Source organism: Balaenoptera borealis (assembly GCF_965194805.1).
Source record: "Balaenoptera borealis genome assembly, chromosome: 15".
NCBI classification, from domain to species: Eukaryota; Metazoa; Chordata; class Mammalia; order Artiodactyla; family Balaenopteridae; genus Balaenoptera; species Balaenoptera borealis.
In genome coordinates, this window is record NC_138871.1 from 11,643,642 (window position 1) to 11,656,093 (window position 12,452).

Sequence of the window (12,452 nt, forward strand, 5' to 3'; positions counted from 1 at the left end):
CATGAAAGACTGGGACCTACATGACTAAAATAGCATAAAAAAGGTGTGGGAAACCCAAACTGCAGTTTCTTGGTGTCAACCACAGCTCTCGTCCACAGCAGCCATATATGCCCCAAAGGGCAAAAGAAGTTATGTACTTGGGTAGCTGAGAGGCTTCCTGAGGAGATGAAGATGCTGCACCTGCTGGATTTTCTGTCCTGTAACCTTTTATAAAGCTGAGTATAAGAATATCATATTAAAGCCCATGTGTGTCTTGTGAGCCTCATTGCCAATTTGAACCCATTCTTTTGCAGTGCGTTAAAATTCACAATAAAAAAAGTTCAAAAAAGAGAAAAAGCAAGAAAGGAGCAGATATTGGCTTTGCTGTGGGTTGACTGTGTCCTCCCCAAATTCTTATGTTGAAGTCCTAACCCCTAGTACCTTAGAATGTGACCTCATTTGGAAATAGGGCCATTATATGTATAATTAGTTAAGATGAGGTCATTAGGGTGGGCTTTAATCCAATATGGCTGGTGTCCTTATAGAAGTGGGAAATTTAGACACAGACGTATTCACACAGGGAGAATGCCCTTCAAACATGAAGGTAAAGATCAAGATGATGCTTCTGGAAGCCAAGCCAAGGAAGGCCAAAGATTGCCAGCAAACCAACCAGAAGCTAGGGTAGAGGCACGGAACAGATTCTTCCTCACAGCTGTCAGAAGGAACCAACCCTCCTGACAGCTTGTTCTCGGACTTCTAGCCTCAAGAAACACAAGACAATAAATTTCTGTTGTTTAAATCACCCAGTACGAGGTACTTTGCTATGGCAGTCCTAGCAACTGAATACAAGCTTCAAGCTATAAATCACTAAGGTTAAGTTAGCAAAACAAGATTTTTTATCTAATTTGAAAAGAAAGAAGTTTTCGAAACCGTTAACAACCATTTCAAAGATAGGGGAAACCAAAATAAAGACAATGCACTAAAAACAGGTCATGTTAAACAACAACAAAGTTCTTAAATGATAAATTTTTTTTAAAGTATAACAACAAGGTTTCCTTTGATATAAGTAACCTGGTCTCAAATGCTAACTAGAAGGAGACAAATAGGATCCCTAATCAACTTCTCACATCCATTTGTCTGTTTTTTCAATACACCAACTTAATCTTACTTTTTTGGAAATTTGCTCACACTTCAGTTTTACTTTCCATTTTATTTTCTCTTCTCGTGTTTCTTCAACTTCTGTATCATCTATTTCACCATCGATTCTGCAGCAAAAATATCAAATAACACAAAAGGGTTTTTCAACCTGAAAAGGGTTCATACCACAACATTAAAATTCACTGCTTTGGTTTACCTTCAACTTGCCCTCAAAGAAATTCAAAATTCAAAATCTACCCCGAATATTCCAGAGAAATAAGGTACAAAATTATGATGTGTAGTAAAGGTCAACATATGTTTACGAGTAAACCGCAAAGCTGAAACTTTACATTACATAACCTTAATGTTCAACTATTAGCAGCTATATAAATCATCCATTCATTCAACAAATACTGAGTATCCACCATACACCAGGCTCTGGACCTTAAATCCTGGAATACAACAATGAAAAAGACCTTGTTCCTGCCTTCTAAGAACTTTCTATCTACTTGGGAGAAAAAAAGAAAGCAACTTCAGTATGGTGTGCTAAGTATCAGTGCATACATGAGGAACACTTAACCTAGATTTGGGGGCCAAAAGTTTTCCTAACCTAAAAGCTATGTAAGAATTAAAAACAAAGAGGAATGTCAGGGAGAAGAGTATTTCAGGTAGAATGCAGGGTGCCTTCCGAGGTCAGGAGAGAACTAAACTTATATTCAAGTGGGAAGATGAAAAAGAAAAGTTGTTTTCAGGGTCATTAGGACTGAGAAGCTGAACATGCATAGATACCATCTGAGATGACTACTTGAGGTTATTCCAGCAAAACTAAAAATAAACCTAAGAAAGATGAAGATGGGAAATAAAAGAAACAAACAAGTCAATAAAATGTACAGGTAAATCTAAATAATGGTTGATGCTATAGACACAGAAGTCTGAAGACAAATGTGTCTCAGCAAGTAGCGACCAAGAGATAAAAGCTTAAGATCTGAGTGGCACGCCAGATAAAGGCAAGGACTAGGCAACGTGTATGTTCTCAGAAGAACACATTGCGAGTGGAAAGGCACTGCTAGCACTGGAATGTGAAGAGTGGTTTCGTGCTTCTTTCAAAGTTACAGGAGGAGCTCAGGCTTCACAGCCTCGTCCAATCCAACAGCTGACTACGCCGATCTGTCCCTAGTCAGAGCTTCAGTCACGTCCATCAGACGGGAGACCAAGGTGTGCGCCTTCTACAGAGGCCAGCGTTACAAGAGCCAATAAACCAAATGCTGTGACTTTCACTGTTCTGGTTTGCAGTAATGAATCATCTTATGGAGCAGGAAGCAACCTCTCCTTAGGCAGAGCAATAATGACCACAGCAGCAGCTGACTCTTGCATTACGCTGACTCTGCACCAGGCGCTGTTCCATGCATATTACACACATCACAACAGCCCTATGACATATACACTATGGTTTAAAAGCCCATTTTACAGATGAGAAAACGGAATACGGAAGGCTTATGTAACCTGCTTCAAACCTAGCAAATGGTGGAGCTGAGATTTGAGTCTAGGCAGGCAGAGCCAACTTCCTATTCAAAATATGCACCTGGATATCAACTGGACAAAATCTTAATATATCCAAAACTGAACATTTTTTTTTGGCCGCGCTGCACGGCTTGCGGGATCTTAGTTCCCAGACCAGGGATTGAACCTGCACCACGGCAGTGAAAGCGCCGAGTCCTAACCACTGGACCGCCAGGCAACTCCCCAAAACTGAACTCTTGATCTAATCCTCCTGCAATCTGAAACGCAACTCCAACCTTCTAATGATACAGACCAAAAACCTTGAAGTTGACCTTAACTCCTCTCTCAGATTGCCCAGTCAATCTGTGAGAAAATAGTTTATATTCCAAATATATCCTTACCTGACCACTTCTTGTTGCTAAAACTACGATCCAAGCTACTCTGGCCCCTCCTCCGTTCTACTCTCCACATAACCAGATGGTCCTGCTAATATGTCACTCTCGGCTAAAAACCCTCCAAGACCTCTCACCTCACTCAGGGTAGGAGCCAGAGTCCTTACTACGGCACCTACAAGTCCCTACACAAGCTGCCTCCCCCTCCGCCCCCCATCCCAACACCTCTCGAGTTCCTCTCTTCCAGCCCCACTATTCTTACTCCACGCCAATTGTCCTTCTGGCCACTTCGCTCCCAACACCCCATCACAGCTAGCTCACTCCACCTCAGGACCTTTATATGGAATACTCTTCCCACTAGATAATCAACCTCTCTCACCTCCTTCAGGTCCCTACTCAAATATTAATTATCCATGTTATTAGTGAGGCTTTCCTCACCTCCCGTCCTTAAAAGATCTACCTCCTCCCTACCATCCCATCCTCTCTTCCCTCCCTAACCTGCTTCCATTTCCTCCGTGGCAGTCTCAGTGCCTTTTTCAACCTAAAGGAAATAGAATATCCCAATGGAGTTCGCTGCTCTATTATGGTCTGTAGGATCTTCCGATGTAAATCAGGAGACTCCTTATCCTTCACCACACGTCTTTTCTACCCAAAACCGCCTAGCACGTGCAGTGAGAATGACAAATGATCTCCGTCCCCCAGTAGCTGACTGCCTGCAAGTGCAAAGCGATATGGGGCCGCAGGCGGGTTCCCACCTGGCCGGAGGGGCCGGGGCGCAGAAAAAGAGGAGCATCCCGGGCCTCCCTCGCCGCCTGGGCCCCGCCGCTCCCCCCGGCCCAGGCTCCCGGCACCGCTGGCTCCGGCGGCCTATGAACCGGGCCCCATCCCCGGCTTCTAACCCCTGCCCGGGAACGACCTGTGGGCGCCCGGCCGTCGCACCGGCCCAGCCGGCCCGACGCGCTCTCCTTGGGACCTGGCGGCCCTGCCCGCGCAGCCTCCCGAAGGAACAAAGGGGCGGAACCTAACTGCATCCCCTGCACTCAAAGCATGAAAAGACCGGGGGTCACCTTTGGTCAGAGTCCGTGGCGGGCTTCTTGCCGAGAGCCGGGTTGGGGGGTTTGGAGAAAAGATTCTCAAAATCCATCATTCTCGTCAGAGCCCAGCAGCTACCGACGAATAGGCACGGCGTGAGGAGAGCGCCGCGCACCACGAGGAGGACACCGCGCACCACGGGCAGGACGCCCCGCGCATGCGCTTTTCCGTCCCCGGCTCTGCGCACGCCCGCTCTCGCCCTCGCCCCCGCGGCCCTGCGCAGGCGCCGTTCTCCTTCCGGTCGTTTGCGTGTGTACTTCTCGACACGTTATCTCAAGTATTTAGTAGAATTGTAAAACTTAGTCCTCCTTTATTTCCCTTTAGTGAAAACTCTTCGATCGAAGTCACGGTGTTTCTAAGGCATGGTAGCTGACGTTTATTTGAGCGCTCACTTTGTACCAGGCATCATTTCACATTTTCGCTCACCTAATCTTAACAACAGCCCTTTAAGAAATACACTGTTACCTCCCACATTTTCAGATGAGTAACCAGAGCGGTGGACTGATTTTGCGACTTGCAGACTCTTTACAATCTAATGAGATTAAAATAAAGATGACTTTAAGGCCGAAAAGTCCACTGAAAGTACCACGTGCTAAGAGAAATGGGTGAAGGGGGTACAAAGGTTAAAAAAAAAAAATTTGATTTAAATTAATAAATAAGTAGATGGGTAAAATGTTTTTAAAAGACGTCCAGACTTTAGGAGTGGGGTCCGGGCATCAGCGGGTTTTGGGCAGTTCCCTAGGTGATTCTAAGGTTGAACCTGGGCTAATTCAACAGGTGGGCTTAAGAATGATCAGAGCCAGCTGTGTTCCTGACCTGGGTAAGCGTCCCTCCATTTCTTGTTCCCTGTTCTGTTTTTTTTTTTGCTGTGTGAGGTTTTTTTTTGGGGGGGGGGATGGTGTCTGGGGTTTTTTTCCCATCTGGTTAATGAGAATGGAAATGCTTGTTCTGCTTTCCTCTCAGACTTGTAGTAAGATCCTGAGAGAAAAGAGTTGAAAGGCTTTGAAAAATGTCAAGCACAGAATACACCTAAGATATTTGTTGTTTTTCCTTGTTCTAAGTCTCTGCCACAGTGAGGCCTTGGAGTAGGGTTGCCAGATATCACAAATAAAAATACCGGAGACACAGTTACATTTGAATTTTGGCTAAGCTACAAATAACTTTGTTACATTTTAGTATGAGTACGTTCCAGGCAATATTTAGGACTTACACATAAATACGAAACGCTTGTTTGTATTTTATCTTGTCGCCTTTTTCCCTGCTGCAACAAGGTGAGGGCCCTGGGCTTTTCACTGGAAGCTGCACACCTGCGGGGCTACCTTTGTTTGGGGGATTTTTTTTGTTAACCATCATTGTGGAGGAAGGCATTTCTAAATCTCTGATTTAAGAGGTAGGTCCTGTGTAGCCAGCCCAAGCCAATAAAGGGCTGTAATGAGTGGTTGCCCCTCTGCCCTGCCGGTCACTGATTCTCACTGAGCGGAGAGTTTGCTTTTAAAACTCAATGAAGGGGGGCTTCCCTGGTGGCGCAGTGGTTGAGAATCTGCCTGCCAAGGCAGGGGACACGGGTTCGAGCCCTGGTCTGGGAAGATCCCACATGCCGCGGAGCAACTGGGCCCGTGAGCCACAACTACTGAGCCTGAGCGTCTGGAGCCTGTGCTCCGCAACAACAGAGGCCGCGATAGTGAGAGGCCCGCGCACCGCGATGAAGAGTGGCCCCCACTCGCCGCAGCTGGAGAAAGCCCTTGCACAGAAACGAAGACCCAACACAGCCAAAAATAAAAATAATAAATAAATAATAAATTAAAAAATTAAAAAAAAAATTCAATGAAGGAATATCCATTTATTTAGATTTTCTTTCATTTCTTTCATCAGAGGTTTATAGTTTTCCTCATATAGATTATGTACATATTTTGTTAGATTTACACTTGAGGGTTTTTTTTTTTTTGGTGCCAATGTAACTGATATTAAGTTCACATTTCAGTTGTTCATGGCTAGTATGTAGGAAAGCAATTGACTTTCGTATATTAACCTTGCTTTAATTGCTTGTTAGTTCCAGGATTTTTGGTCAATTATTTGGAATCAGCAGTTGCCAAATGTTGGGTTGGGGGTAGGGTAGGGAAGGAGGAACGAATAGGTAGAGCACAGCAGATTTTTGGAGCAATGAAACTATTCTGTATACAGTTATGAGGGACACATATTATTATGTATTTGTCAAAACCCATAGAATGTACAACACAGAGTGAATCCAATGTAAACTATGGATGTAAATGTATCAATATTGGTTCATCAATTGTAACAAATATACCAAACTAACATAAGGTGTAAATAATAGGGGAAACTGTGTTTTGGGGGGGCAAGGAAACTTTGTATTTATCAATTTTTGTATAAACCTAAAACTGCTCTAAAACAAAGTCTATTAAAAAACAGTTGATAGGGGACTTTTGTGAAATGAATATGCCCAGGGTTAGTTGGGGGAAAAGAGGGTGGGTACTAAGTGCCAAGAGGATTCAGAAGAGCAAAAAGCACATTGGTTGGGAAGGCTTCTTAAAAGGGGTATATTTGAGCTTGGTCTTGAGGTAATTTCCATTAGAAGAGATGAAGTTAAATGGGCATTACACGTGGAGAGAAACGTATCAAGGCAGGAAAATAAAGTACACGTTTGAAAAATGGGGAATTGTTTAGTTTTGCTTAATATAATGCCAGTATAAGGGAATCGTGGGAAAAAAAACCTCAAAAGGTAGGTTGGACCAATGATAGAGAGCCTGACTTGCTTCTCTTAGTGAAGGACTGTTTGACTCCTGGCAGGAATCAGGGTCCACTTCACAGACAAGACAAGGGAAGTTCTTTGAAGCCAGACATCTTCCCCAGAGAAGTTGTACTTTCCCCTGTTGTTTATATTATTGGCAGTCACCTTCCTTTGTACATGAATCATTACTAAAAATTAAGAGGAAAATTGAATTAAGCTACCTTTAGTATCCTTTCATTGGAGGAAAGTGCTGTATTTCAAAACTCACATTATAGGACTTCCTGGCGGTCCAGCGGTTGAGACTCCACGCTTCCACTGCAGGGGGTGCGGGTTCCATCCCCAGTCGGGGAGCTAAGATCCCAAGTTAAAAAAAAAAATTATTACCATACATACTTTTTCACTTAAAATGTCCAGCATACAGCAAAAGATAACCAGGCAACCAAAGGAAATTAAAGTGATAGGTTAAAAAAAAAAAAAAAAGGCACAGCAAAATCAGCAAGCAAGAAAAACTGACCTGCAAAGGCATCAGATACTAGCCTTTTCAGATAAAGACTATAAAAAGCTATACATATGTTTGTGGTAGATTGATTCCCAAATGGCCAGTAGCAAAAATGATTGTAGTGGTTATGAATATTTCATCCTCAATTTGATATAAATGTGTATGTGTACACATACATGTGTGTGAAATATAAATATGTATATTTTATATAATATATGAAATCTTCCCCTCTCCCATTCTCCTACTAACACATGATATATTAATAGCAGTTACCTTTATATCTCATTACTCAAGTTATTTGATATGAAAGGAGTGTGACTGAGCTAAAGGAAAAACTAGAAGAATAAACATCACTCAAAGATGGAAAAGAGTTTTTATCCTTTTTAGGGGAAAGGGTTAACATGTTTTTGGCTGAACATCGTGTAGCTGCATCATAATAGGCAAAGGCATGACTTTGCCATTGTTTTTATTCTGGATGGAAGTTAAGTATGAGTTAAAGTGGTACACATGGGCGCCTGGTTGAAAAGTGTGTACGTGGTGGTTTTCTAGTGTGTCACCTCAGCTGGGCTGCTCTACGTTTTGCAGGATTTCTATCCTTGCATGTTTCCAGTTAGAATGGGCTATCAGAGAGATTTCTGCACAAAATTTGGAAGGTGGAAGTGAAACAGCAGTCATATTGTTTTTATACTCAGGAAGTTACTGCAGGGGTGACAGATGCTGGTGCAACACATGCACATTATCATTTATCGGCTAGTTCACCCTGCTGAAATGGGGCAACAATCACACCTTCAGCTGACACACCTTCCCACAGACCTTCAGCTTCTCCAAATTCTGGGCAAGGTATGTTTAGCTCCATGATAAAAGGCACAAGATTCTCCTTCAAAGCACCCACATTATAAAAGTTGGATGTGGTGAGAGACTAATACAGGTTCTAGTTTGTCCTTAAGGATTCCAGTTCATTTCTACTCTCCTTCTTTACATCCAACTTCCCTTCCTGAACCCTTGCCTTGAAGATCTTAAGTTCTAGACTCAGACAAAAACTTTACAGAGATTATTTTAAACAGTTCCCACAATTGCATTAGACAAATTGCCTGTAAATCTATCTATCTCTTAGTGATTCTGCTTCTCTGACTGAACCTTGATTAATAAGACAGTCTTTAATAGAAAACTAGACAGGGTAGAAGAGGAAATTAGTGAACTGGAAGACAAGTCAGAAGAAACTATCCAGAGAGACCCCCCTCTTTAAAAAAAGAATCTACAAAAGAGACTATTAGAAATAGCAATAATAAATCAGAATGTCTAAATATAATTAACTTTAATCACGAGAAGAGAAAGAGAACAAGGCAGAGGAAATGCTTGAAGAGAAAAGGCTAAGATTTTCCAGAATTGATGAAACATACCAATGCACACATCAAGACACTCAACAAATACCAATCAAAATAATTAAATGAAATTTACGCCTCGACACATCATAGTGAAACTGCAGAAAAGCAGAGAAAAATTTTAAATCAGCCACAGAAAAAACAAGTAAATGTGTCAAAAAGTTAGATGGATTGATGGATGGATAGAGGGAAATATAGATAACTAGTAGTACACTAAAGCAAATAGAGTAAAATATTAACAAAGTAACAAGAAACAGAAAATTGTGAGAAACCACTGGGGATCCAAGGGTAATGGTGGAGTTTGCGGGAGGAGGTGCTACTTTGAAATGTTGTCCATGGTGGGTGTCTTGGGCTTGGGATGGGGGCAGCTTGGGAGGTTCGTGGGAGGAGAAAATAAAAAATAAACTTTTTTGAAACAGAATCACGGACATTTGAGAGAATTTATATTTTCTTAAGCAAGCATGGAATATTTATAAAAATTAATCATGTACATAAAGCATCAATACATTTTAAAGAATAGGTATTATATAGACCATGACCTAGAACACATGATAGTTGAGCTAGAAGTTAAGGATGAAAGCTTTGGGCTATGAATTTCAGAGCAAGAAGCCAACAGGAGCCTGTGTTTATAATGACTTCTGTGAGCATCTGCATCAGTCTTGGACTCCTACCTCCAGATATCTTGTTATTAAAGAAACTTAAAACCTGTTTTTAGTTAAGCCATGTAGCTGAGTTTTCATTATATGCAGTCAAGTTCAATTTGAACTGAATAAGCACCCTTGACCCCAATTAGTATTTTGATAAATGCAAACTTCACAAGTGCAAATTATTAGACTCTAAGCTCCATGAGAACAGACATCCCAAGTAGTTTATCCACAACTTTGTGCTCAGAAAATAGCACAATATCTAAAGCATAGTGACATGATCAATAAATCCTTGCTGAATAAACAAATCAGTGAATCAATTCTCCTAAGATTAAAAGGTGGGGGTCAGGGATATATAGAGCTCAGCACATCCCATTCCTACTAATGGAAAAAACAAACAAACCCACATTTCTACTGCAGGTGTACATAAGTGATATCCTAAAATAAAGACTATTTTTTTTTTGTTTTTTGCATCAGAAAATGCTTTCACAACTGCTGAGAGCTGCCTCTGAGTTCAATATCTTTGGGGAAGAATAATAAAGAATTCGGAGGAAAGTATTTAAGAAACAGGCTTAAGGAAGTTTTGATGACTTTTTTTTTTTTTTTTTGGCCGCACTGTGGAGCTTGGGGATCTTAGTCCCCCCACTAGGGATTGAACCCTCGCTCTTAGCAGTGAAAGCTGGGAGTCCTAACCACTGGACAGCCAGGGAATTCCCCTGATATGATTTATTGACCTCTGAATTCTATGTTTGAGACAGACACCTGAAGTGTACTACGGACCAATCCTGACCTTTTCCATCTGAGGCTATCAGAGAGCATGAACTAGAGAAGAGACCACCGCCGTCTTTCCCGGAGATGGAGCCTGCCATCTGTGTCAGTATCTTAATCTCATTGGGAGGCAACATTTTGAAAGCACTTTTGCAAAGCCTGGGCTAATATCCAGGTGCTTGTTTTTCTTTGGAAAATTTCCAAAGAATGTGATTAAAACAGGTATTTATTTGTAAAGCCCCCCGCCAGAGACTGGGAGATAGGGGCTTATCTTCCTGATGATTACATTTCAAAGGAATGGCTTTTAGGTCCTTGAGAAAGACACTCCTGAATTGTAGGAGATACAAAGGTACAGGGGGGTTAGGGGCCTGTGTCAGGTGTTGGCTAGAACAAACCGTAATTCTCCTGGCAGCATTGAGCTTTCTCAGATGGGCGTTTTAATGGGAGGTGAGAGTCCTCCTAAGGGTCTGGTCTTATGCTGCTAGAAGTCATGCTAGAATATAGCTGTCTCTTGGGGGGTAGGTTTCCCTGGAGTTGTTATGTGCAGAGAGTTCTGCAGTTCTTATGGTCCATCTTTCAATGTTAGGTAACATTTACGAGGTTGAAAACTAATGATCTCGTTTAATCTGTGTGATGAATGCATGCCTTCTTAATTTAGGCAGTTAAAGAAAAGGTGAGGAATGCTGAGCTTGGATTAGCCCTCAACTTAAATATATCTTATCTAACATCTCTGAGCACTTTTAGATTCGAAGCACATAGCTTCAAAGGAACACCACCTCCTGCCCTCCATACCGCCCACATTGTCACTCCCTTTCAGTTACCCAAGGGAAAAGACCAGGGCCTGACGCCCTATTAAGTGGTGTGCATCAAGGGTCAGGAAGGAGGCTTTTCATCTAGGGAGAACTGTATTCACTGTTCCACACCACGGCAAGCCAAAGACCCTAAAGAAAGTTCGAAAGAGATCCTGATGCCCCCAGATATAGGGGAGAGGAAAAACTGAAATGCAAAGAAGGAACAGCAACTGTTTACCTCAGACGTCCTCGGAAAACTGCAAAGAAATGTCTCTCCTCATTAGCTACAGTAAGATCTAAGTAACATAGCTACAATAGAGGCAAAGTAGAGATTCTAATGTAACTCCAAACGCTCATATAGCTGCCTTTGAAAGTTTCCTAGAAATGTATTATGTCCAAACGTGGCAAGTGCCTCCAGAATTATCCATCAGTGTACATCTCCTGTCAACGGCTGCATTCAACTTGGAAAAAAAGAAAAAAGTGCGATTTTTTTTTCAATACACATATCCACATTTTTTAATTGAAAATTTAATCTAATTGCAATTGCTTCTAAATGCACTGCACTTATGCATCAGCAAAACACATTTACTCAAAAGAAGTAAGATATTTGAGAGGATTAATCAATCCATCACGTTAATAAAAAACAAGGACCTTCCTTCAAAACTAAGTAGCACACTAAACAGGCCAAAATGTTGTCATTAAAAATTCTTTTTCTAAAGATCACATTCATAAGTGTAAAGAAATGTAATAGCTAGTTGTTTTTATTTATAAAATATTCGTATGTATTTTGCATATATCAACGTTTTTATGAAATAATTCAAAACCTATATGATTCTTTTAACGATTTTTGTCATTATTAACTAATAACCGGGTAGGTAAATTTAGTATTAAATATCAGAAAAAGTTACATGCCAAGTTTTCCTCACAACGTGATTCTGAGTATTAAACATTACAAAAAGAGACATTCGCTACAACCTTGAACGAGAAAGTACATTTCCCCATTATTTAAGCAACCAAGGTTTTTTTTTTTTTTTTTTTTTTAATGACGACTCAAAAAAAAGAATAAATGACGACTCAGCAGCCGCGAGTTATTACCCCACCCGGGCTCACACCCGCTCATGGCTTTAAGGGCCCGTTTGTTAGGGCACGTCTGAAACTCCCCATCACTGGGAGGCGGCGTCTTGCAGGGAAAACCGCGGACCGCCGCGGACCAGCTCTGGAGGCGCGGAAGGACTGCAGGTCCCACGGGACGCCACCCCCTCCCTGAACTACTCCGGGCGCCGCCCGGCACCGCCATCAGAGACTGCCTCCTCCGCCGCTTCGCAGGGGAAGCGTGAGAGCTCGCCCCCGGAGGTGATTGACGGGGCGTCTCCTCCAATGGGCGGCGCGCTCGGCCCCGGCGGGCTGGGCAAGGGCCGCGGCACGCGGAGGAATCTCTCCTGCCCTTTAGTCCCGGGCTAGGTGTTGCGGCAGGCGCCATTTTACCGAGTCGCCTGTCGCGGGTGCCGCCATGTTGGTGAGG

The 12,452-nt window shown here is 42.4% G+C and overlaps 1 protein-coding gene across 7 annotated transcripts in view; it reads right to left on the minus strand.

Moving 5' to 3' along the window:
- ZC3H8 (zinc finger CCCH-type containing 8) overlaps nucleotides 1-4,291 on the minus strand; it is a 198,893-nt gene extending 194,602 nt beyond the window's left edge. For 2 of the 7 annotated variants that reach the window (XM_082357882.1, XM_082357881.1), the window contains exons 1-2: nucleotides 4,076-4,268; nucleotides 1,148-1,244 (exon numbers count right to left, since the gene is read on the minus strand). In XM_082357882.1, the coding sequence (XP_082214008.1) occupies nucleotides 1,148-1,244; nucleotides 4,076-4,155 (177 nt within the window). In that variant the 5' untranslated portion in view covers nucleotides 4,156-4,268. Of the gene's footprint in view, nucleotides 1-1,147; nucleotides 1,245-4,075 lie in introns of all 7 variants that reach the window. The other 5 variants (XM_082357883.1, XM_082357885.1, XM_082357880.1 and 2 more) reach the window with 4 other exon arrangements.
- Between the last annotated feature and the right edge of the window lie 8,161 nt (nucleotides 4,292-12,452).